The 27,172-nt window shown below is 39.0% G+C and overlaps 1 protein-coding gene across 4 annotated transcripts in view; it reads left to right on the forward strand.

The window, feature by feature from the left end:
- The window catches only part of LOC126187977 (stAR-related lipid transfer protein 7, mitochondrial), a 132,690-nt gene that overhangs the window by 12,351 nt on the left and 93,167 nt on the right, over positions 1-27,172 (forward strand). For all 4 annotated transcript variants that reach the window (XM_049929377.1, XM_049929376.1, XM_049929375.1 and 1 more), the window contains exon 2: positions 24,105-24,235. In XM_049929377.1, the coding sequence (XP_049785334.1) occupies positions 24,105-24,235 (131 nt within the window). The remainder of the gene's footprint in view (positions 1-24,104; positions 24,236-27,172) is intronic.

Consider the following 27,172-nt stretch of genomic DNA (forward strand, 5'->3'; position numbering starts at 1 on the left):
TTAGCAGATACAGGAGAAGCAACTTTTCCAAGGTAACTGTTTTTCTCCTTACAAGCAGAGCTTGCTTAACACTGAAGTGAAACAAGTGGCTGCTCAGAACATCAAACTGAGATGGATTTCGGAGATGCCCAAGTGCAAAATTTTTATAAAGACTATATAATGATTAGTAGCGGGAACTGATATGGGTGAAAGTATAAAGTAACATAAGCAACAACATTCCAGTGAACATTTGTCCACTAATGAACCAGTTGTAAAATAACGGGGCATAGTCATTCCCATATGGAATTGAAACTAATGAACTATTGTCGTAGTTAGTGTAACTGTATTTGATGCAAGTTCTTCAGTAAGCCCCAATGAATAGGGCTTAAAATTCATCCAAGGCCTACTTTACCTTAATAAAAAAAGGTTGCCCATTTCCATTTAATGTTTTTTTTTTAAGGTCTAATCAAGAGCCCAAGGGCAGAAAACTAATTTCTGTGAAGGGCAGGTGTCAAATAATATGTTGCTTGTGTGAGAAAATGTCATTGAGATGGCCCTGTCCAATGAGTATGGTAGAAGACAATAAACTGTGCATTCCAGAGAGCATGAAATTACAGACACATTAGCTTGGTAATCAACCATTATAAATATTTTAACAATGAAAATAATCAATTATTGACAGTATAATGTAATTGGATAGATAAAACACACACACACACACACACACACACACACACACACACACACATGGCAGAAGAACTGAAGGGGGAGGAAGAGGGGTGAAGGAAAAGAAGTGGAGAGGTTTGGGAAAAGGGGTACAGTTTGCTAAAGTCACCCAGAACACCAGGTCAGGGGAGATTTACTGAACAAGACAAGAAGGAAAGACTGATTGTTGGGGACCACACTGAACGAGATTTGAAAACCTGAGAGTTTAAAGGTGGCAGACAGGATAATATGCAAGATAGAGATTACTACTAAATCATCATGCACGAGTTAATAAGAGTGAAAAGCTAAGTGCTCCTAGCCCTGTGACTGCTCCTGCTGCAAGACTTGCCCTATGCACCCCCTTACCACCATTTATACTAGCCCTGTAACTGGCAAAACATGCACTATCAAAGGGGGAGCCACCTGTGAAATGACACACGTCATATACCAGCTGCTATGTAAACACTGTTTGGCCTATTACATCAGCATGACTACCACCCAGTTATCAGTCAGGATGAGTGGGCATAGGCGGAGGGTGTATCCCAGCAACACACAATATCCTGTTGCAGAGCACGCCCTACAGCATGACAATCATGACCTCAGTGCCTGTTTCACCACATGCACTACCTGGGTTCTCCTCCAGATACCACTTTCTCAGAACTCTGCAGGTGGGGACTAGCACTACAACATATCCTTGGTTCCCACCACCGACCTGGCCTTAATTTACATTAATTTCCTCCGTCTCAGCATTTCTTCATGGTAACTGCTCCGTTCTTCTCTCCAATTTAGTTTTCTACACCTTTCCTTTTCTGAACTGTGTATTTTTTGCCTTGCACTGAACTTTTCACTCTTATTAACTCATGCATGATGTTTGTTAGTAATCTCTGTCTTGCATATTACCCTGTCTTCCATCTTTATGCTCTCATGTTTTCAAATCTCATCCGGTGTAGCCCCCAACAGTCTTTCTTTCTCATCTTCTCTGGTAAGTCTCCTGTAATCTGGGGTTCTGGGTGATTTTTCCAAGCTGTACCCATTTTCTTGAATCTCTCCACCCCTCTTCCTCCCCCTTCAACCCTTCTTCCAGAAGAAGGAGCCACTGGCTCCAAAAGCTTGCATAAGTTAAACCATTTTGTATGAGTGTTCTTTTGCCACTTCTTGATGAGTAGATTTTTCACATGCCACTTCCTGGTTGAGTAGATTTGTTTTATCTATTCAGTTACAGTATATTATAAATATTTTACCATACAACTATTGATTTTAGGAATATAATCTGCAGCAAGGCATTTTCTCAGTCAATGTTTTATCATCTGGCTGTGAAAATTAATTGTACATAAAATACACTTAAAAACTCTAGTTCAAAATATAAAAACAAATAAAATTATTTGAACTTGAAGTCCTACCTTTGCTTTAAAAGTGACAATATCAGAGTTTCTGCTCTGCTAATCCATGCTACCACACATTCACCGAAGCGATCCTGCCATAAAGTGGTAAACACCGATCACATCAGTTACTTTCCTGTGCACCACTAATTCATAAACATTTATTATGAACGGGTAGGATTACTACTCACTATATAGAGGTGACGTTGAGCCACGGATAGGCGTAATACTGCTTGTAATGCAGTTACATGGTGCCCGCACTTCAGGGCTACCAGGTGAACTTGGGAGGTTTCGGGGGGGGAGGGGGGGGGGGATGGAGTGGAAAAGCTGAGAAGTAGAGAAATGACACATGGGTGCATTGGTGGAATAGAAGACTGTGTTGTGCTGGAGTGAGAGCAAGGAAGGGATGGGAAATAAATGGTGGACAGGGACTAGTGAAGTTTGAGGGAGGCCAGGGGGTTACAGGAAACAGGATATATTGCTGTGGGAATTGCAGGTTGTGCCATCTGGGTCCTTTCTACCAACACCAGCTTTTCTGAATTGTGCAAGAGAACTCTCCCTGCAGTATATCTTATGTCCCCGTAGCCCCCTTGGCCCCAAAATTCTGTGTCTGTCTTTTATTTGTGTGTGTGAAGAGTTCTTTTTCTGAAAAAGGATGTTGTCTGAAATCAGAAAATATTTCTAGTCTTTTTTCTTTCATTGTTCCTGTCCGCTACTCAGCACCTCAGTTGGTGATTAGCTGTCTATCCTTTTGATAGATGAAGCCTTGAGATGGGACATAGTGTGACACTGGACAGTTTGCCATTTTAGGTGTATGAAAGAATGCCATAGGCATGCTCACTTTTATCTGAATAAATTTACAATGGAAAAACTCTGTACAAGGTAGATGGCACATCTGTTAAATGCTGACCATAGACAAATTGAAAACAAATTTCTCATTAGTGTTTGGACAGTTTAAAAAAATTGATTTTGTGTCAGTGTTACAGTGGATGACTTCAGTCCATAACTTCATGCCAGAAATGAAACAACAATCAAAGCAGTGGATGGAAAGTAATGACACTGCTCCAGAAAAATTTGATTTTGAATTTATCTGACAAAAGGTCATGGCTAACATTTCATGATATGCAGGAGGGATTCTTGTTATTGATGATTTTGTAAAGTATAAAACAGTAACTGATTAGTAGTAGACAAGTTTTAAAAAACATGATTAGAGGTGTGCATCGCAAGAAGGACAAAAACTGCCTTTCATCTATTCAATGAACCTTCCTGAAAAGATGCTTTGGTAAAGGGAAAACTGAGGGATTTGAAACATCTGTTTTCAAACATCCACACTATCTCCAAATTTAGCACCCTCTGACATTCCCCAAGTTTCATGTCTAAAGAAATTTGTCACTGGAAAACAGTGAATCAGTGAAGAGGTCATAGCAGCTTTAGATGGTACTTTACAAACCACTCAGAAATCCACTTCAGGAACAGAAGCTACTTACATCCAAGTGCTGTCACCAGAAAGGCAGTTACATCAAAAAGTAAATGTCCTTCTTACTGCAAAGAATTTATTTCATTGTTATGCTGAAAATTTTCCACCTTGCTCTTGTAAGTGATTGGCATGGTTCTGTATTTTTATATTATATAGTGTGTGATAAGTGCTCTTACAGTGTAATGTTTCATATAGCTTAAATAATACAGATTTATGAATGGGAGACAGACAGGACCAGTCCTGGCACATGGTGCACTACTCTTAAATGGCACTAAGGGGGATGCTGAAGGTAAAATCTCCATCTGAAGGCAAAGAAAATCACAGCCTGTGAGCTATTGTGGATAAATTTTAAATTTAATCGTCGACATCAGTACACAGTCTAAGGAGGAAGTGCTTGCGATGAACATAATCTTCCCTTGCCAGCCACATCCTGGTGATTAAATTTCTATTACAACTAAGTGTTGAACCAACTATCTCAGAGACACAAACACAAGGTGTTCATTTTAACTGAAGACATTGAAATATCTCTAAAACTACACATCAGATCAAAAAAAAAGTTCCAATCAATTTGTTTGTCTTGGAGGAGAATGTCCAACAATATCAAACTCAACCCGCCACCCCATCCCATGTGTGAATGGCGGGCACTTTGAAATCTTCAGTGGGAACTCCCATTTCTTTACTGCAGATTACAATTCTACAGCAAAATCTAGATATGTTTTGTCTGAAGCATTTTTCTTAGTTTCACCACAGATGGCGCTGTAATCGGAGGAATAGAAATGGGTATGCAATTATAATTTGCAATGTGCTACTCAATGGCCCTTGAATATCCAATAGCATGTGGAACCTCACCTCCATGCTGAAAGGATAGGACAGGTCAGTATTTCATGACTTCTAATTGGAAACCTCATTCACAAAGTTGAATTCCTCCGACATATTGAACAGGGGTCTACTTGACAGGCCATTGTGGCCATGGTTTGAGGCAAACGCTACTCTACTTTTCCAATTATATTTAATATTCAAACATAGTACTGCCTAATGCAATACACTCAGTGATCGCTTTTCAAATGACAGTACCCAGGACAGAAGAATATCTACAGAAATGTCAGCGCAGGTGTTTTTGATGCGGTCGACCATGCCTTCGTGGCCTGTTGGTACTTGTTGGTATACCTTATCTTCTAAATATCCACGCAGAAAGAAATCCAGCGACATCAAATCTGGTGACCTAGTGGGCCAATTAAGAGGGTCACCTCTACTGATTCACTGACCAGTGTAAACACGGTCTACCTCCCATGCTTCAGTTGCATAAAACGCTGGGCAACCAGCGTGCTGAAACCACATACATCGTAGAGCATCCAGGACAACATCCTGCAGTAGTTCCTGTTCCAAAAATGTTTGATATTTGCAGTGTACTGCCTGTTATGATACACTGTAGTTCACTACATGGCCATGGTGGCATGTTGAGTAGTCTCCTGTTCAGGATGTCAGAGGAATACAATGTTGCGAATCAGGTTCCCAATGAGAAGTTATACTGGCGTGTCCTACCCTCACAACATTTTGGTGAGGCACCACGTGCCATTGGATATTCAAGGACCATTGAGTAGCACATTGTAAATTATGATTGCATCCCATTTCTATTCATCTGATTACGAAATGAAGAAAATGCTTCAGACGAAACATATATAGATTTTGCTGTAGATTTGTAATCTGCAATAAAAAACAGGGATCCAATTGATGATTTCAAAGTTCCTCACCCCCCAACCCCTGGGTCCCGCCACCCACGCGTGGGGCGGGGGGCAGAATGTGTGTGGCATCATTGGATGTCCCACTCCAAGACAAACAAATTGGAGTTATAACAGTTTTTGATTCAATATGTAGTTTTCGAGATATTTCAATGTCTTCAGTTAAAATGAACAGCCTGTATATATCATTGTAGTTTTGACTTCTAGGATTGAATATTTTAAAGTGTTCCTGTTATGGATATTAACAGAGTTGCCATATTTGTTCTAAAAACTTTACTTCCTGTAATAAAGCTCATCCATCCATATTTCATAGCATTAGAACAATTGTGCATTGATGGAAAAAATCACATTATTGGACACTACACACAGTGTGTACTCTAATAATTGTTGCAGTGTTATATTTGATTGCATATTGAAGGTTTTTGATTTCTTTTATTGTTTAGATGTACAATAAGTTGGTTTGATTTTTGATGCTGCATATGTTCTTGATTTGCTTCCATACATAATGAAACAGGGTTTAACTTGAGTTATGTTGAACTGTTACCAAACATTGTTGTTACTTTTTTTACTTGTTAATTTTGTGTGTTAAGGACAGACCACATCAAATATGAATGTCTAATTTTCTGTGTAAACCTCTCGGGTACAACATGCAGGCCTTAATCATAGTACAGGAAGCACTCTAGTTGTATTGAAACTACACTCCTGGAAATTGAAATAAGAACACCGTGAATTCATTGTTGCAGTGAAACTTTATTGACACATTCCTGGGGTCAGATACATCACATGATCACACTGACAGAACCACAGGCACATAGACACAGGCAACAGAGCATGCACAATGTCGGCACTAGTACAGTGTATATCCACCTTTCGTAGCAATGCAGGCTGCTATTCTCCCATGGAGACGATCGTAGAGATGCTGGATGTAGTCCTGTGGAACGGCTTGCCATGCCATTTCCACCTGGCGCCTCAGTTGGACCAGTGTTCGTGCTGGACGTGCAGACCGCGTGAGACGACGCTTCATCCAGTCCCAAACATGCTCAATGGGGGACAGATCCGGAGATCTTGCTGGCCAGGGTAGTTGACTTACACCTTCTAGAGCACGTTGGGTGGCACGGGATACATGCGGACGTGCATTGTCCTGTTGGAACAGCAAGTTCCCTTGCCGGTCTAGGAATGGTAGAACGATGGGTTCGATGACGGTTTGGATGTACCGTGCACTATTCAGTGTCCCCTCGACGATCACCAGTGGTGTACGGCCAGTGTAGGAGATCGCTCCCCACACCATGATGCCGGGTGTTGGCCCTGTGTGCCTCGGTCGTATGCAGTCCTGATTGTGGCGCTCACCTGCACGGCGCCAAACACGCATACGACCATCATTGGCACCAAGGCAGAAGCGACTCTCATCGCTGAAGACGACACGTCTCCATTCGTCCCTCCATTCACGCCTGTCGCGACACCACTGGAGGCGGGCTGCACGATGTTGGGGCGTGAGCGGAAGACGGCCTAACGGTGTGCGGGACCGTAGCCCAGCTTCATGGAGACGGTTGCGAATGGTCCTCGCCGATACCCCAGGAGCAACAGTGTCCCTAATTTGCTGGGAAGTGGCGGTGCGGTCCCCTACGGCACTGCGTAGGAACCTACGGTCTTGGCGTGCATCCGTGCGTCGCTGCGGTCCGGTCCCAGGTCGACGGGCACGTGCACCTTCCGCCGACCACTGGCGACAACATCGATGTACTGTGGAGACCTCACGCCCCAAGTGTTGAGCAATTCGGCGGTACGTCCACCCGGCCTCCCGCATGCCCACTATACGCCCTCGCTCAAAGTCCGTCAACTGTACATACGGTTCACGTCCACACTGTCGCGGCATGCTACCAGTGTTAAAGACTGCAATGGAGCTCCGTATGCCACGGCAAACTTGCTGACACTGACGGCGGCGGTGCACAAATGCTGCGCAGCTAGCGCCATTCGACGGCCAACACCGCGGTTCCTGGTGTGTTCGCTGTGCCGTGCGTGTGATCATTGCTTGTACAGCCCTCTCGCAGTGTCCGGAGCAAGTATGGTGGGTCTGACACACCGGTGTCAATGTGTTCTTTTTTCCATTTCCAGGAGTGTATGTTCAAAAACACACTGTCATTTTAAGTAATAGCAGCTAATGAGAAAATACAACTATTAATCCAGTCCACATTAATGACATACCATATGTAAAATAATGAGGACTGATTTCATGAATAAATGTGGATAGCATAAACAGTGGCCATAGGACTGATTTTATGAATGAGGATAGCATAGACAGTGGCCATCAGTGTAATAAATGTTTATTTACGGGACTCTGATTTGGAGGAAGCCACTGTTTCTATCAAATCAATATCTTGCAGTTCCAATTTAAAAAAATAATAGAATCAACTATTAAAAAGTAGTGGCTGTGTGTGTCTATTGCATAATAATAATAATAATAATAATAATAATATAAATATATATAATAATAATAATATAAATATATATAATAATAATAATATAAATATATAATAATAATAATAATAATAATAATAATAATTATTATTATTATTATTATTATTATTTCTTTCTATTCTCAGACGTTATGTCTGGTCAAAAATGGACAGTGACGCGGACCTTGATCAAGTATTATTATTATTATTATTATTATTATTATTATTATTATTATTATTATTATTATTATATAATAATTATTATAATTATTAAGTGGATGTACAATACTAGCAAATACAGAATACCCCAGAAGACATGACAATGTAGCAAAAATAATACATCAACAACTTGCCATACAACATAAACTAATAAAACAACACGTTCCCACATACAAGTTGTTGTTGTTGTTGTGGTCTTCAGTCCTGAGACTGGTTTGATGCAGCTCTCCATGCTACTCTATCCTGTGCAAGCTTCTTCATCTCCCAGTACCTACTGCAACCTACATCCTTCTGAATCTGCTTAGTGTATTCATCTCTTGGTCTCCCTCTACGATTTTTACCCTCCACGCTGCCCTCCAATACTAAATTGGTGATCCCTTGATGCCTCAACACATGTCCTACCAACCGATCCCTTCTTCTAGTCAAGTTGTGCCACAAACTTCTCTTCTCCCCAATTCTATTCAATACTTCCTCATTAGTTATGTGATCTACCCATCTAATCTTCAGCATTCTTCTGTAGCACCACATTTCGAAAGCTTCTATTCTCTTCTTGTCCAAACTATTTATCGTCCATGTTTCACTTCCATACATGGCTACACTCCATACAAATACTTTCAGAAATGACTTCCTGAATTTCTCTTCTTCAGAAACACTTTCCTTGCCATCGCCAGTCTACATTTTATATCCTCTCTACTTCAACCATCATCAGTTATTTTGCTCCCCAAATAGCAAAATTCCTTTACTACTTTAAGCGTCTCATTTTTTAATCTAATTCCCTCAGCATCATCCGACTTAATTCGACTACATTCCATTATCCTCGTTTTGCTTTTGTTGATGTTCATCTTATACCCTCCTTTCAAGACACTATCCATTCCATTCAACTGCTCTTCCAAATCCTTTGCTGTCTCTGACAGAATTACAATGTTATCGGCGAACCTCAAAGTTTTTATTTCTTCTCCATGGATTTTAATACCTACTCCGAATTTTTCTTCTGTTTCCTTCACTGCTTGCTCAATATACAGATTGAATAACATCGGGGAGAGACTACAACCCTGTCTCACTCCCTTCCCAACCACTGCTTCCCTTTCATGCCCCCTCCACTCTTATGACTGCCGTCTGGTTTCTGTACAAATTGTAAATAGCCTTTCGCTCCCTGTATTTTACCCCTGCCATCTTCAGAATTTGAAAGAGCGTATTCCAGTCAACATTGTCAAAAGCTTTCTCTAAGTCTACAAATGCTACTAGATACGTAGGTTTGCCTTTCCTTAATCTAGCTTTTAAGATAAGTCGTAGGGTCAGTATTGCCTCACGTGTCCCAACATTTCTGCGGAATCCAAACTGATGTTCCCCGAGGTCGGTTTCTACTAGTTTTTCCATTCGTCTGTAAAGAATCCGCGTTAGTATTTTGCATCCGTGACTTATTAAACTGATAGTTCGGTAATTTTCACATTTGTCAACACCTGCTTTCTTTGGGATTGGAATTATTATATTCTTCTTGAAGTCTGAGGGTATTTTGCCTGTTTCATACATCTTGCTCACCAGATGGTAGAGTTTTGTCAGGACTGGCTTTCCCGAGGCCGTCAGTAGTTCTAATGGAATGTTGTCTACTCCCGGGGCCCTGTTTCGACTCAGGTCTTTCAATGGTCTGTCAAACTATTCACGCAGTATTATATCTCCCATTTCATCTTCATCTACATCCTCTTCCATTTCCAAAATATTGTCCTCAAGTACATCGCCCTTGTATAGACCCTCTATATACTGCTTCCACCTTTCTGCTTTCCCTTCTTTGCTTAGAACTGGGTTTCCATCTGAGCTTTTGATATTCATACAAGTGATTCTCTTTTCTCTGAAGGTCTCTTTAATTTTCCTGTAGGCCGTATCTATCTTACACCTAGTGAGATAAGCCTCTACATTCTTACATTTGTCCTCTAGCCATCCCTGCTTAGCCATTTTGCATTTCCTGTCGATCTCATTTTTGAGACGTTTGTATTCCTTTTTGCCTGCTTCATTTACTGCATTTTTATATTTTCTCCTTTCATCAATTAAATTAAGTATTTCTTCTGTCACCCAAGGATTTCTACTAGCCCTCGTCTTTTTACCTACTTGATCCTCTGCTGCCTTCACTACTTCATCCCTCAGAGCCACCCAGTCTTCTTCTACTGTATTTCTTTCCCCCATTCCTGTCAATTGTTCCCTTATGCTCTCCCTGAAACTCTTTACAACCTCTGCTTTAGTCAGTTTATCCAGGTCCCATCTCCTTAAATTCCCACCTTTTTGCAGTTTCTTCAGTTTTAATCTACAGGTCATAACCAATAGATTGTGGTCAGAATCCACATCTGCCCCTGGAAATGTCTTACAATTTATAACCTGGTTCCTAAATCTATGTCTTACCATTATATAATCTATCTGAAACCTGTCAGTATCTCCAGGCTTCTTCCATGTATACAACCTTCTTTCATGATTCTTGAAACAAGTATTAGCTGTGATTAAGTTGTGCTCTGTGCAAAATTCTACCAGGCGGCTTGCTCTTTCATTTCTTACCCCCAATCCATATTCACCTACTACGTTTCCTTCTCTCCCTTTTCCTACTCCTGAATTCCAGTCACCCATGACTATTAAATTTTCGTCTCCCTTCACAATCTGAATAATTTCTTTTATTTCATCATACATTTCTTCAATTTCTTCGTCATCTGCAGAGCTAGTTGGCATACAAGGATGCACCAAAAAATGTACTGGAGAATGATGAATACAAATTATACTGGATCAGAACCATTATAACAGATAAAACTGCACCACATAACAAACCTGACATCATACTCACCAATAAAAAGAAGAAATTAACACAGCTAATCGAAATATCCATACCCAATACAACAAATATACAGAAGAAAACAGGAGAAAAAATTGAAAAATACATCCAACTGGCTGAGGAAGTCAAGGACATGTGGCATCAGGATAAAGTTGACATTATACCAATTATACTATCAACTACAGGAGTCATACCACACAATATCCACCAGTACATCAACACAATACAGCTACATCCAAACATATATATACAACTACAAAAATCTGTAATTATTGATACATGTTCAATGACCCGAAAGTTCCTAAATGCAATGTAACATATATCGTACAGTTAAAAGGAAATCACGCTTGATGAAGGTCCGCATCACTTTCCATTTTTAACCAGACCTAAGGTCTGAGAAAGGAAAGAAGATAATAATAATAAACCCCGTGGCGGCCCAGGAAAAGAATAGGCCTCAAATATGTTCTGCCAGTCGTAAAAGGTGACGAAAAGAACAAACTATTAATAGGGCTAACCCACCTTTCAGTGTGATTAGTTGGTTCAGGACAGAACTAATGAAGCCTCTGACAAGCGATGTCATGGTTGGGGACGATGCTTGAACCCTATGCCCGTCCACAATGTTAACGACACTGCTAGCCACACGGAAAATGATTAAAATCCAAGTAGAGGTGTTTTTCAGGATATGCTTCCTGCAACCACTCTAGAAGGAAAACAGAGACAGAGGATGAGATGGTCAGATGAAGTAAACCGACACCTCATGTTCTGTTATTAACAAGCAACAAACTTAGAAACCAACACAACTGGATACAGATCACAAGTATACACAACATTTATTACCAGATACCCAGAATTAAAATTTTTAACAGAACAGGGACTAGCTGATCATATCCGTGTCATAATCAAAAATAACAGGATACCCCAGTCAGAATTAGAAAACATCAAACAACAAGTACAACAAATACTGGAACAAAATAATGTGCAATCAGAAGAAGAAGAAGAAAATACAGTAATGGACTCAAACATCCCCGAGCAAACAAACAAAGAACAACACGCAACAATCAGAGGAAAACGAAATCTTAAGACAGCCACCAGAACAAGCACAAATAGAACACGAAGTGACACACATGTTAGATATAGAAGAAGAATTTCAGCTGACATATATAGAATACAAAGACACAAATACAGACATTAGACCATTCTTGCGTAGACCACCAAATAACCCACAAGTCGAAACAACAATAACAACTATCAACACAATCATACACAACAAAATAAATGAAAATACAACTATGGAAGAGTTACAACTACTGGTTTATATAGGAGCACTCACTACACTAAATATACACACTAGGCAGAGATCAGAACCAATCAACACACAGAAGAAACCCACAAAACAGCATGGCAACACAAGCTACAGATCAGAATAGAAAAACTGAGAAAAGACATCGGACAGCTAACACAATTTATAAGAAATGAAATATCAGACAAAAAACGAAAAAGGTTAGGTAAAATCTCACAACAAGAAGCGATAGAGCAATTAGATGAAAAGAAGCATAAATTACAAGCATTGGTCAAACGGCTTAGAATATACAAAAAAAAGTGAAAATAGTAGAAGGAAACAAAACCAAACATTTACCAGACAATAGATAACACACACATTGAAATAGACAATCCACCAAACATAACAGACATGGAACACTTCTGGAGCAACATATGGTCAAACCCGATACAACATAACAGACATGCATAGTGGATACAAGCAGAAACAGACATATACTAGATGATACCACAGATGTCTGAAGTGATAATTTTGCAACATGAAGTCACCCGAGCAATTAATTCTACGCACAATTGGAAAGCCCCTGGAAAAGATAAAATAGCAAATTTCTGGCTAAAGAATTTCACCTCAACACATTCACATCTAACTAAATTATTTAACAGTTACATTGCAGACCCATACACATTCCCTGATACACTTACAGAAGGAATAACTTATCTGAAACCTAAAGATCAAGCAGACACAGCAAACCCAGCAAAATATCGCCCCATAACATGCCTAGCAACAATATACAAAATATTAACTTCAGTCATTACACATAAATTAAACACGGAACAAAATTATAAATGAAGAACAAAAAGGCTGCTGCAAAGGAGCACGAGGATGTAAAGAGCAACTGATAATAGATGCAGAGGTGACATATCAAGCTAAAACTAAACAGAGGTCGCTACACTATGCGTACATTGATTACCAAAAAGCTTTTGATAGTGTACCCCACTCAAGGTTACTACAAATATTGGAAATATACAAAGTAGATCCTAAATTGATACAGTTCCTAAACATAGTAATGAAAAATTGGAAAACCACACTTAATATCCAAACAAATTCAAATAATATCACATTACAGCCAGTACAGATTAAGCGTGGAATATACCAAGGAGACTCATTAAGTCCTTTCTGGTTCTGCCTTGCTCTGAACCCACTATCCAACATGCTAAATAATACAAATTATGGATATAATATTACTGGAACATACCAACACAAAATCACACATTTGCTATACATGGATGATCTAAAACTACTGGCAGCAACAAATCAACAACTCAGCCAATTACTAAAGATAACAGAAGTATTCAGCAATGATATAAATATGACTTTTGGAACAGACAAATGTAAAAAAATAGCATAGTCAAGGAAAAACACACTAAACAAGAAGATTACATATTGGATAACCACAGCGACTGCATAGAAGTGATGGAAAAAACAGATGCCTATAAATATCTAGGATACAGACAAAAAATAGGAATAGATAATACAAACATTAAAGAAGAACTAACAGAAAAATATAGACAAAGACTAACAAAAATACTGAAAACAGAATTGACATCAAGAAACAAGACAAAAGCTATAAATACTTATGCTATACCAATATTGACCTACTCATTTGGAGTAGTGAAATGGAGTAACACAGACCTAGAAGCACTCAATATATTTACACGATCACAATGCCACAAATATAGAATACATCACATACATTCAGCAACAGAAATATTCATATTAAGCAGAAAGGAAGGAGGAAGGGGATTTATCGGCATAAAAAAACCTACATTATGGACAGGTAGACAATTTAGGAAAATTCTTTATAGAACGAGCAAAAACTAGCAAAATACACAAGCAATCACTTATATAAATACATTGGCTACACCATTGCAATTTCATAACCACTTCTACAACCCTTTAGATCACATAAGATAAACAGATACGAAGAAAGTACATTGGAAAAAGAAAACACTACATGGCAAGTACCTGTATCATCTAACACAGCCACACATCGATCAAGACACATTGCTAAGGCAATATACAGGATGTTACAAAAAGGTACGGCCAAACTTTCAGGAAACATTCCTCACACACAAAGAAAGAAAATATGTTATGTGGACATGTGTCCGGAAACGCTTACTTTCCATGTTAGAGCTCATTTTATTACTTCTCTCCAAATCACGTTAATCATGGAATAGAAACACACAGCAACGGAACGTACCAGCGTGACTTCAAACACTTTGTTGCAGGAAATGTTCAAAATGTCCTCCATTAGCGAGGATACATGCATCCACCCTCCGTCGCATGGAATCCCTGATGCACTGATGCAGCCCTGGAGAATGGCATATTGTATCACAGCCGCCCACAATACGAGCACGAAGAGTCTCTACATTTGGTAACGGGGTTGCGTAGACAAGAGCTTTCAAATGCCCCCATAAATGAAAGTCAAGAGGGTTGAGGTCAGGAGAGAGTGGAGGCCATGGAATTGGTCCGCCTCTACCAATCCATCGGTCACCGAATCTGTTGTTGAGAAGCGTACGAACACTTCGACTGAAATGTGCAGGAGCTCCATCGTGCATGAACCACATGTTGTGTCGTACTTGTAAAGGCACATGTTCTAGCAGCACAGGTAGAGCATCCCATATGAAATCATGATAACTTGCTCCATTGAGCGTAGGTGGAAGAAACTAAAATGAGCTCTAACATGGAAATTAAGCGTTTCCAGACACATGTCCACATAACATCTTTTCTTTATTTGTGTGTGAGGAATGTTTCCTGAAAGTTTGGCCGTACCTTTTTGTAACACCCTGTATACAGTGAGACAGAAGGATTTGTGATTGCAGTACAGGATCAAACAATAAACACCAGATATTACAGCAAGCATATTATTAAAGATCCCAATACCACAACAGATAAATGCAGACTTTGCAAACAACAAATAGAAACAGTAGATCACATCACAAGCGGATGTACAATACTAGCAAATACAGAATACCCCAGAAGACATGACAATGTAGCAAAAATAATACATCAAAAACTTGCCATACAACATAAACTAATAAAACAACACGTTCCCACATACAAGTATGCACCACAAGATGTGCTGGAGAATGATGAATACAAATTATACTGGAACAGAACCATTATAACAGATAAAACACCACCACATAACAAACCTGACGTCATACTCACCAATAAAAAGAAGAAATTAACACAACTAATAGAAATATCCATATCCAATACAACAAATATATAGAAGAAAACAGGAGAAAAAATTGAAAAATACATCCAACTGGCTGAGGAAGTCAAGGACATGGGGCATCAGGATAAGGTTGACATTATACCAATTATACTATCAACTACAGGAGTCATACCACACAATATCCACCAGTACATCAACGCAATACAGCTACATCCAAACATATATATACAACTACAGAAATCTCTAATTATTGTTACATGTTCAATTACCCGAAAGTTCCTAAATGCAATGTAACATATACTGTACAGTTAAAAGGAAGTCACGCTTGATGAAGGTCCGCTCACTTTCCATTTTTAACCAGACATAACGTCTGAAAAAGGAAAGAAATAATAATAATAATAATAATAATAATTATTATTATTATTATTATTATACTTTCATGTATATTGTTTTACATTACTTATTATTTCGGAGGTAACCATGTGGAGGACAAAAAATATTGTAAAAGAACTATAGCATATTGCAAAATTTTTTGTGAATTCATAATGTACAGATTAGAAAAATCGACAATAGGTTATACATTAGATACTGGTGATGTGTTTGATCACATAACTGTACATTACTTTGTACCATACGTTTTTAATTGCTAGTGAAATAGATTTGTAGCATGTGGATGAGTGTGTAATGAAACTATCTGCTGTTACTTTTTTATTTTGCTTCATCACTACCTCTTTCTTCTGGATATCTGTGAAGGATGGGAATCATGAGATACTTCAGTCTGTTTTGAACAGCAATCAGATATGTATGCTCAAGGTACAGATATATCATGTTACTTATTCTGGTCTTATATATTGCTTCATTTTGAAAAGGTCTTTCCTATTTGCTTGTTGAAAATATTTTGAGAGCAGTTTACTAATTCTGCAGCTTGCACCGTAGGATACATTTGTTGTTGTTGTTGCCATTTTGCCTGTTAGATTTTCAACTATTTGTAGTAGATTCTGACCAGTTGTTTCTGATTTCTCTTATCATTTCACTCTATCGAACCATTTAATGCTTGAAATGTGTAATTTTTTATTTAAAAGATGTCTCAACTATTGTGTTGCTTTCACTTAGTAACCTACTGTGTGGGCTGTACTACCATTAGATTCCAAAAATCATTTAATGTAGTTTCTTCAATAATCTAGCTGTGACCTGCTATTTAAAAAATGAGAGAATAAAATTATGTTGCAGATATCAAGGATACTAACTTTGCTGGACTGCGAGGCCACATAGACTTAGCACTCAGTTGATGAAAGTTGCAGAGTTAAATCTGATAGGCAATTGAATGTTATTAAGCTGTGGAATGGTATTCTATTTCAGTAAAGTAACACCTTGACCATTTCATTTGTGTTGAATATTCAAAGATATGTGTATGCACTCACAGCTCATGTATGGGCCTATTCCAGTTGTTTGCGTGTAGAATTTCATAAGTTATAGTGTGAGTTTAAAGCTAGTAACTAACACAAAATGACTTGCACATGCACACAGATATTGTGATGCTTACTTAGAAATTGACTGATGACAGATAGACTCAAAGAAATAATCTTAAATGTTTTCAAATTATGTTATACTATAAACCAGCATTTTTTACTACTCTGGGAAGAAATTTAAAAAGTTTCTCCAACAAAAATAAAATTAAATGTATTTTCTTTCCTCATATTGCATTTAAAAATGCTGCTGTTTAACTTCCTGAAGAATTAAATCTGTGTGCAAACTGTCACTAAAACTTGCATTTTTGCTTTCACGGTTAATCCCTATTTCTGACTGAACTATCTACAAGTATACTTGGCAAGGTAATTTATGGTTTGTGGCAGAGGCCTTTGCGGATTGCTGTAACTTCTCCTCATTCATATTTCATTGTGAATCATACGAGGGGAAGAACAGTTGTTGGTAAGCCTTTGCATGAGCTCAAATCTGTCCTCCAAGATATACCTAGGAAGAAACAGTACTTTGACTGACACTTCTAGAAATGTACACTTTCAGAATCTTAACAGTGAACCACATTATGCTACAGAGCTCCTCTCTTGTAGTGTTTGCCACTGGAGCTGTACGAGCATCTCTGTGATGAGATTTTCACTCTGCAGTGGAGTGTCCACTAATATGAAACTTCCTGGCAGATTAAAACTGTGTGCAGGACCAAGACTCGAACTCGGGACCTTTGCCTTTTGCGGGCAAGTGCTGTACCAACTGATCTACCCAGGCACGACTCACGACCCATCCTTCTAGCTTCAATTCTGCCAGTACCTCATCTCCTACCTTCCAAACTTCACAGAAGCGCTTCTGCGAACCTAGCAGAACCAGCACTCCTGGAAGAAAGGATAGTGTGGAGACATGGATTAGCCATGTCTCCGCAGTGTCTGTTTGCTGCCTTGTACAAGGTTGGCATGTAAGACTTTTATAACTTCTTCTGCATGTTATTCAGCCAACGTACACAGTGTGCTCTAGTCCTTATGGCAAGAGAAGTCCCTGACAGTTAAGATTGGTTTGGCGCTGGTGTTTCACATGTTCAGCACAACCAGCTGCCTAATGTGATTGTGTTTACCTTTCTGTGCCAATGCCGCTGCTTTGCTGTAGTTATAGGCATTGTTGTGGCAGCTGTTGACTCATTAAGGTTGAAAACTGGCTGCAGCACTGCTAACCAGCAGGATTCTTCATTCACTGTAGAGTATAATCAAACTATGGAAAATCCAGATGGAATGTAACAATATAATGAAAAGGTTAGTTTCTACTCACCAAATAGCAGATATGCTGAGTTGCAGAACTCACACACACATGACCACAGCCTCTGGCAGCTGGAGCCAGACTCAGCATTACTGCTATATGGCGAGTAGCTACTATCCTTTTCATTTTATTGTTACTGTGGATTATAGTACATCCCTATGCCACTCCTGCTCCCAGCCCAACCATGCTTCATTGTTCACTTGTGGTTGACTGAGATCGTAGACCTGTCTTGTGTACCTACCTGCAACCCCCGTTCATCCACGAGCTCCATAAACAGTGGTACGTGGGTTCATGCCGTGTTCCTTGATGCCAGGAAAACATTTAATAGAATTTTGCACTACTGTTTAGTGAGCAAAGGATGAGTGTACTGAGTATTCAGTATACCCGATTAGATTCAAGGCTTCCTTGTGGACAGAACTCAACATGTAGCCCTAACAGAACAATACTAACACACTGAATTATCCCAAGGTAGTGTGATAGGATTTTTAGTGCTGGCAGTGTATATAAATGACCATGCGTACAACGTCAGAAGCTCCAGGACTCATAGCAGATTTGAAGGAGACCTGCAGAGGATCAGTGATGGGTGCAGGGACTGACAACTAATCATGAAAGTAAATAAATGTAATGTATTGTGTCTAAGTAGGCAAAGAAATCTGCTACTGTTCAGTTACACTATTACCAACGTATCACAGGAAACCACAACTACTGTAAAATACCTACAAGTGACCATCCTGAGTAACCTAAAGTTGAATAATCACGTACAACAAATTGTAGGTAAAACTAATGTCAGGCTGATATTCAATGGAAAAATCTTAATCGAATTAAATGTGATTTATTCTTAAAAGAAGTGACTTAACAAATCACTTGTTTGACCATTTCTAGACCATTGCTCATCAGTCTGTGACATGTACCAGGTTGGATTAATATGAGAAATAGAGAAGATCCAATGGCGAATGGTGTTTTTTGTCAAAGGGTTGTTAAAGCAGCACAAAAACATTGCACAGATGTTCAACAAACTTCAGTGGCAGACACAACAAGAGAGATGTTGCACATCATGTACAGGTTTACTGTTGAAACTCCAAGAGATTATATTCTGTGAAGGTGAACATATTACTTCCTCCTACTTACGTCACGTGAAATGACCACAGCAAGAAAATCACAGAAATTAGAACTTGAATGTAGGTTTATTGACCATCGCTATTTCCACTTGCCATTCATGGATGGAACAAGGAAGGAGGGGAAAGATAGTGGTACCAGAAGTAGCCTCCATCATGTCTTAAGATGGTTTACTGAGTGTAGACATAGATGTCCTTCTGCAGACATTTCCTGTATGATGAGAGCACGTGAAAGTAATCGCATTGTCTACCAGCTGTGTTGCAGGTACTGTTGTGCTATATGGCACTTCCCGCAAGTTTTTCTTTTGTGTTCTACCGTGGTCAGTTTGAAGACCTGCTGCTTCAACTGTTTTAAGTGCTGTACTGATTAGCCTAGCACCTATTAAGACTGCTGTGCTGACGATACTGTGTTGTACTTTTACCATCTATTAGTCCTTTGGCATTAGTAATACCCATGATAAGATCCCATAGTTTTAGTGTTGTTCTGATTGTTTTTCTGTTTGGTTGTTATTTAAGGTTCATGTTTAGGGGCCTAAAGACAATTCTGAATTGTAGTGGAGCTAATGCCAGATACATCTTAACGTCAAGTGAAGTGACTCACTTGCTGTATTTAGTTGTTGGTCCCCATATTAGGTACATGAAGTGATGAGGGTCACATTTCAAAGTATGATATGGAACACGTATAACCTTAAGCCTTGCAGAGTGGTAATTGGTGTGTTGCTTAATTGACCTAGTTAGTTTTTGGTTCTGGCCCATGACTTAAGTATTGTAATAATAGGTCGTTTAAGTATCGCTAAAGGGATAAACCCCAGCCCCTCACTGAAGTATTGCTCATGGGACTGAGTAGCTTGCTATGTGGCTGTGACAACTAGATAGCCTTCTGTCTGTTCACATGAATGGTCTCTGCCAAATGGTGAAGTCTTTGCTAAATATACTCCCCCCACCCAGCCCCACCCCCACCCCTGCCCCCACACACCACACTCAAAAAGAAAGAAAAGAAAAATGCAGCTTCCTCCCAAGCAGCATCTCCTCTGATCTTGATTGGCAAACAGGACGATTAACAGAAACATACAACAGATAAATTCACCAGACATAATTTTAACAGCTTTACTGCACAGTTGCAGCTACACAAAATATATTGAAGAGTGTTATATACTGTGAAGTACCGATTACTTTGAAGCATTTATTTCAGTAGTAAAAGATTTAATTGACAGTTGAGATCTGGGGTTGAAAGTTTTATTAAGTCATGTTCCCTGTCTCATATGATCAGCAAGTAATGCAGTAGTAAAATCTCAAAATTTGCCACTTGAAAGCCCAAGATTTTGTAATTTTTAATTCTTTTGACACAGAAGAACACTGAAGACTAGAGATGTAGATCAACTAATTAACCCTAGATCACAAAGCCTTGTCATTTTGACTATGTTCGGTTGGTTAACATTGCTTTTCTTGATATTATTTTTTTTTTTTTTTTTTTTTTTTGTGCATCTCTGCTATACTTCATTGTAGCTTCCTAGCTTTCGAAGTGATTGATAAGTGAGAATGCTTTGTCATTGGTGTGATTCGGCAGTATGGAGTGCTGTCTTTTGATGAGGATTTGTGTATGTATCCAGAAATACATAAGATAAGGGCAAACAGGAACTACTTCAAGCACTAATATTAGTTCCATAAGTATATGTGTCAACATAGTGTGCATATATGTGCTGGCAAGTATTTGAATTTTCATTTTATATTTTTTTTAGATGCTTATTGTGCATGCGGATGACCCAAATTTCAAAGAACAGCTTATGAAAATGTTGAAGAAGTAGATTAAAACCGATTTCACAGTGATTCTGGTTTGATCGAAGAACTTGATAATGTAGAGATTGGCGAAATAGTAATGACTGATTCAGATTGTGAAGATATTCCACGGTCAAATACTGACATAAGTCAAAGCAGTCCCAAAGACTATCGTGTGCTTATGCAATGTAGGCAGAAATGGAAGCTGCTTGAATCTGAAAAATGTAATGAATCTACATCTGAAAGTGAAGATGATGATGGAATTTCCTCACTGCTGAGAAACACAAATATAGTGTTGCCACCAAGAAAGATTCCACAAGGTAAGAACAATTCCTGCTGGTCTGCGATATCTGCCAGTCATTCAAGTTGATGCACACCAAGCAAAAACATTATCCGCTTCTTCATTGAACAGGCTGAGGCAGCAAAGACTCCTCAAGAAACATTTCCTATGTTTCTCACATGAGAGATATAATGGCACATAAAAATGAAGAAATAGATAGGAATCTTTGTAATGACAGCAGCTTTAAAAAATGATCGTCTGTCTGTAAGAGGAACACACAATACAGGTTTATTGGTTCTTTATACAGAGCCATAATAAGTTTCGAAAGGTTCGAACCTTAGTCTCAATTGCAATTTGATAACAAAGAAACTCATCAAACTAGAAGAGAAAACAATTATTTCATACCAGTACATGAAATTTGGGAACAGTTTGTTCATAACTACAGAACCTGTTATATACCAGGACCATTTGTTAACATAGGTGTGCAACTGTTCGACTTTCATTGACAATGTCCTTTCTGCATGAATGTCCCAAATAAACCAAGTAAATAAAGGATCAAAATAGTAATGACACAAAAACAAAGTACATGCTTGACATGTCTCCTTACTTAGAAAATTCACAGGCACAAATGGAATGCCACCCGGGAAGTTATATGTGAGGGGAATGACCGAGACTCTTTGAAGGTCAAATGGAAACATCACATTAGACAACTGGTTTCCCTCAGCAAAACTGGCTAATGATCTTTTGAAGGATAAACTCCCACCGATTTGCACTATTCACTTCAACAAACTGGAAATACTCCCTAAGCTACTGTTCACAAAATAAAATAAAATAAATAAAAAATTAGGTATGTCTATGTTAACTGTTCATGACCTGTCCACTACCAGTAACATTAGTAAGAAACCACATGTAATAGTGGGTTACAGTGCTACCAGATTTGGAATAGACATACTGGACCAGATGTGCAACACCTGTTCATGTAGCTGGAAAACTAGAAAACAGCCTCTGTGTGTGTTTAGTGGCATGATAAATATTGGATCTGTGAATGCTTAAGTTATCCATACTCACAGTAATCAGAAGCAGAGAGCCAACAGAATGCCAAGAAAACATTTTCTTATACACCTGGGTGAAGAAATCACTAAACCTGGATGAGGAAGAGGCTAGAAGCTCCCAGTCCACAAACACACTTTTGAGTCACCATTACATCAAGGCAAGAACAACCTACTAGTGGCAATAGAAGTCTCTGTCAAATTTACCTGTATCTTCAATTTATTGTAGTGTGTTTTTATGAGTATAATAAAACATAGTAAAGTTCCTGATGATTTGTGTTTATATACTATAGGAATAGGCTTTGTGATCTAGGGTTAATGTGGAGGTACTGAATCAAATTGGGGAAAAAATAAATTAATAGCACAACTTTGAATAAAGAAGTGATTTCATGATAGGACACATCCTGAGGCATGAATGAATTGTCTGTTGGTAATGAAGGGAAGCGTGGGAAGTGACAATTTTAGAGGGAGATAAAGGGATGAACACAGTAACCAGGTTCAAATGGAAGTAGGTTACAGTGGTCATATGAAAATGAAGAGGCTTGCACAGGATAGACTAGAATGGAGAGCTGTATCAAACCAGTATCCTGGTTAAAGACAATGAGAAGTCAGCAAGTTTTTTGAAGTCAACTCAGTGAAATGAATAGAATCAATGGAGATAAAAATAGTGCATTACCCCAGTATGATATGATATCCGTGAATCTGTTTAGAAACACTGAACCCGTAATATGGTATGTACTGACAAATGATATATTTCATATCATTGCATTTTATTGATTCTATTCCCAGTGATTCCATTAGATTCATTTCAGTGAATTTAATACAACTGATATGAATAAGTAGGAGTAAAGAAGACCAGTAATCAAATAGCAGAGTATTGAGTCATCTTTTGTGTAAAAGAGAATAAAACCTTTGCTAGAAGAAATCCTTTGACAAGGCTCTGTTGTTCAGTGAGTGGTCTCCTTTACTCCTAAATGTTTAATGCAACTAATATATATCCCTACGGTAATATAATCCACAGTTCTCTAACATATCTGGGACTCTGCTGGTGTATTCCTGGATGGGAGAACATTTAGTTATTTTTTTCAGAAGAGGATTATATCATGATATATGCATTACAGTTTTTACTGTGATATGGCTTGATAATGCCTTCAGAGATAAAATCAGCTAATCGCAAAAATCATGAAATATAATGGATATGTTAAAATAAAACAGCCTACACAGGAAAATAGTGTGCTCTCAAGAAATTCTCAGCAACTGTGGATTTATGTATACAAAAGACTACAGAATCTTGGCCACACAGCAATTTCCATCTGCCACGATATTTTTACATGTCACCTGCTTGTGAAAAAGTTTCATACTATTCACTTTATAGTGAAGTATTCCCAACCTTTTGTAGAGTATTGTGCAAATCCATAGAGATTACTTTAGTCAGACCATGCCTTCATCCATAACAGTACATCGGACTACTCACCAGCCCACACTTTACTCTTACGATCTTAAGCGACATTTCCATTTGAAAGGATCAGCCGCCTGGCAGTTTGTGGCCACACGATTCCCAGGATATGCCCAGTTTCTTTCTTGTTCCATGTGTATCTGTCTGACTCATGTAAATAAACAAATAAATAAATCATATGAGGGCACTAAGCAAAAAGTTAATACAAAACAATTCATGTTAAAAAGAAAATGTATTTTTTCTAAAGCATACAACTTACAAGGAAAGGGATTGTAGTGACTGTGCTTTATAATCAGATGAGTGAGTAAATATCTGTGGAAACCAGTGTTCATATCCACATTAAGGGAAATCAGAATCACATGAAAATGTTGTAAACATGTTCTTTTTACAGGTACACTGCTGAACTCGAAGAGACAAGTAATCTGTTTGAGACAAGAAAGAAGCGTTCAGTCTGTTCCTGTCCTGACAAAAACTGCTGCGAATGTTCTTGTTCAGGTTCCATACCAGGTTCCAGTGAAGCAGGTATATAAACAAAGAGACTAAACAATTTCTTCCAAATATTATTATAATTGAAGTTGTTGTCTATTTTGCTGATTACTGCTGTTTCTGTTGTATATGACAGAACTTCCAAGTGCTGTTTACACTGTGTATGTTTGTGTAATAGTGCAAACGACATGTGGAAGTTATACAGTGCAAGCTTTCACAGGTGGTATTTACATTCTTAGTGGTTATTTGTTTCTTTTCCACTGAATCACTTCTGAAGTAGGAAATTAAAATATCCTGTCAGTGCTGCACAGGCATTATCCTGTACTTGTTACTATGTGTGTAATGCCTCTGTTGGGCTCAAATTCCAGTGTGTTGTTATGTACAAATTCGTTAAAATGTGCCCTTATTCATTTTACTGTCTCAGTGCTGCCAAGAGTAGCCACTACGGCCACTATAGAGTTTACGTGAGTGCTGTAGAAGACTGTTGTTTTTTGATTGCTTTTATCATGATTTAACCAGTAATTTGAACAAGAGAAAAGCTATATATTGACCCATAAGATAACTTATCCATTTGAGATGTATTTTTCATCTTCATTTGTATTCCTAATATTGTCAAATTCAGAAAGAGAGAAATTTTCTGATTAGTATGCACCTGTTTCTCGTGTCTTGATTATAATTTATTTGTATTAGCCTATCCATGTGCCATTTTCTCATTTTCCTTTTAAATTCACCTTTACTTCTTACTCTATCCTTCTCTCATATCGTATCTGAACAGCAACAATATAAAGCTGTTGTCAGTGGAAATTTTTGCCCCAAGGCACGCAGGAGTATTCTGAGTGCTCAATGTGTAGATTTCCTTACACTTACTAGCATACAATTTTTGACTTGCCGCTCTCATTGACATATTTTCCTTCATTTTCATCTACAGACATAAATACTCTGCAAGCCACTGCACCGTGTATGGTGGATGGTACATCATACAGTGTTATCAATTTTCTTTCCTTTCATTTTCATGTATTGAGTGAGGGAAAAAATGACTGTTCATATACCTTTGTACCCATCCTAATCTCTCTTATGTTTTACTTATGATGATTACATGGTATATATTTTGGTAGTAGCGCAATGGTCCCACAGTCATCTTCAAAAGCAGTTTCTGTAAATTTATACAATAGGCTTTTCCAAGAACTATGTTGCCCTTTTTTCAGTGTTACCTCTTTAAGTTCCCCAAGAATTTCTGTTTACTTTGGTATGGGTTGTTGAGAGTGTGGGTATGCTCTGGTGAAAGCTGGTAGGCCAGGATGAGTCAGAAGCCACTTGGTAGTTGTACAATTCCTGTATTACACCCAGTAGTTCAGAATTCAACTCAGACCCACATCAGCAGTGCTAGAAGGTGGGTCTTGACACACAGTTCGCAGTAGCAAAGCATTGTAAAGGACTGCGCCCGTTGCTACACTAAACATGGCCCAGGTGTGGCATGATCTTGCATAGTCAACTGTCCCAACCATAGCTGAGTAACATAAGGGTTGATTTGGTGGGCTGATGCAGCCCATTGAGTCTGGCATGCTGATGGCTGCTTCACCGTGGCAAGTGACGATCACAGATGTCCAGATAGACTGGCAGCTGGTTGATGGCAACTGGCACTGGCAAGCACCCCAGTGGCTTGGTGACTAGAAGGGCTTTGGTTCGACCCTCGGCCCATCAGGTTGCTTCTGAACCCCTTTGGTGGTCCTGTCAAGATGACAGTAGAGCAGCAGTGTCCTCATGGTGGATGCTGATACTATTCTAGTTGATGACTAGATGACTTGCTGCTTTAAAAGTGCCCAGCCTGGCTAGGCGGCTAGTATTTATTTCCACCAGAATTGATTTTTTATGGTGTTGCTGCTACAGAAGTCACATATGCCACATGTCAAACTACCGCCGTTTATGGTATCTGTATGGCCACTGACCAGCAGGCGGATGCCAGTGCTCGGTGAGTACCAGGGCACAACACTAGGTCAGCATATTATTGTAAGTGGCCTGCTCTACGACATCGAGAATGGATTTTTTATGGTGTTGCTGCTACAGAAGTCACATATGCCACATGTCAAAGTATCGCCGTTTATGGTATCTGTATGGCCACTGACCAGCAGGCGGATGCCAGTGCACGGTGAGTACCAGGGCACAACACTAGGTCAGCATATTATTGTAAGTGGCCTGCTCGACGACATCGAGCCCGTACTGAGCAGAGTAGCACAGTGGTTAGCACACTGGACTCGCTTTTGGTAGAACAATGGTTCAAACCTGCATCTGGCCATCCTGATTCAGGTTTTCTGTGAGTTCCCTTAATTGCTTAAGGCAAATGCCTGGATGATTCCTTGAAAAGGGCACAGACACTTTCCTTCTGCATACTTCCCTAATCAGAGTTAGTGCTCTACTTCTAATGACCTCGATGTCGATGGGACATTAGACAATAATTTCCTCCTCCTCCCTCAAGCCCATCTCCCTAGGCTCATGTTGTTACAGAGTTATACCGACCTGTTATGATTCTAGCACCATGTCTCTGAAATTGTTTGATGTCTGTTGTCATGTCAATTTGATGCATGTTTCTGAAATTGTTCAAAGTTTGTTGTCATGTCAAGTTGATAAGTACTCCAAACACTGGAACAGTATTCTAGAATTGGATGCAGTACTTCATTTTTGCCTGATTTCCTCTTCATAAATATGTGTTTCTTTTAGTGAATGACCTCGCTTCCCCCCTCCCCACTCTCTCCCCTCCCTATCAATTTGTTCCAGTCATTATTTTTCCCCCTCTCTGAAGAGGGAATCTGTAGTTCTGAAAGCTTAGTGGACTGTTATATCTTTTTATGACTTTTCTACCAGATGTTCGAGGAATTGCACCTCCTGCAAATAAGTACTGGACCATCCATCTCTCTTTTTGAGTACTCAACAGTTTTTTGAAAGGATTTTTTCTTTTTAATCGTTGTTGGTTGTTAC

This window comes from Schistocerca cancellata, chromosome 5, assembly GCF_023864275.1.
Source record: "Schistocerca cancellata isolate TAMUIC-IGC-003103 chromosome 5, iqSchCanc2.1, whole genome shotgun sequence".
Taxonomy (NCBI): domain Eukaryota; kingdom Metazoa; phylum Arthropoda; class Insecta; order Orthoptera; family Acrididae; genus Schistocerca; species Schistocerca cancellata.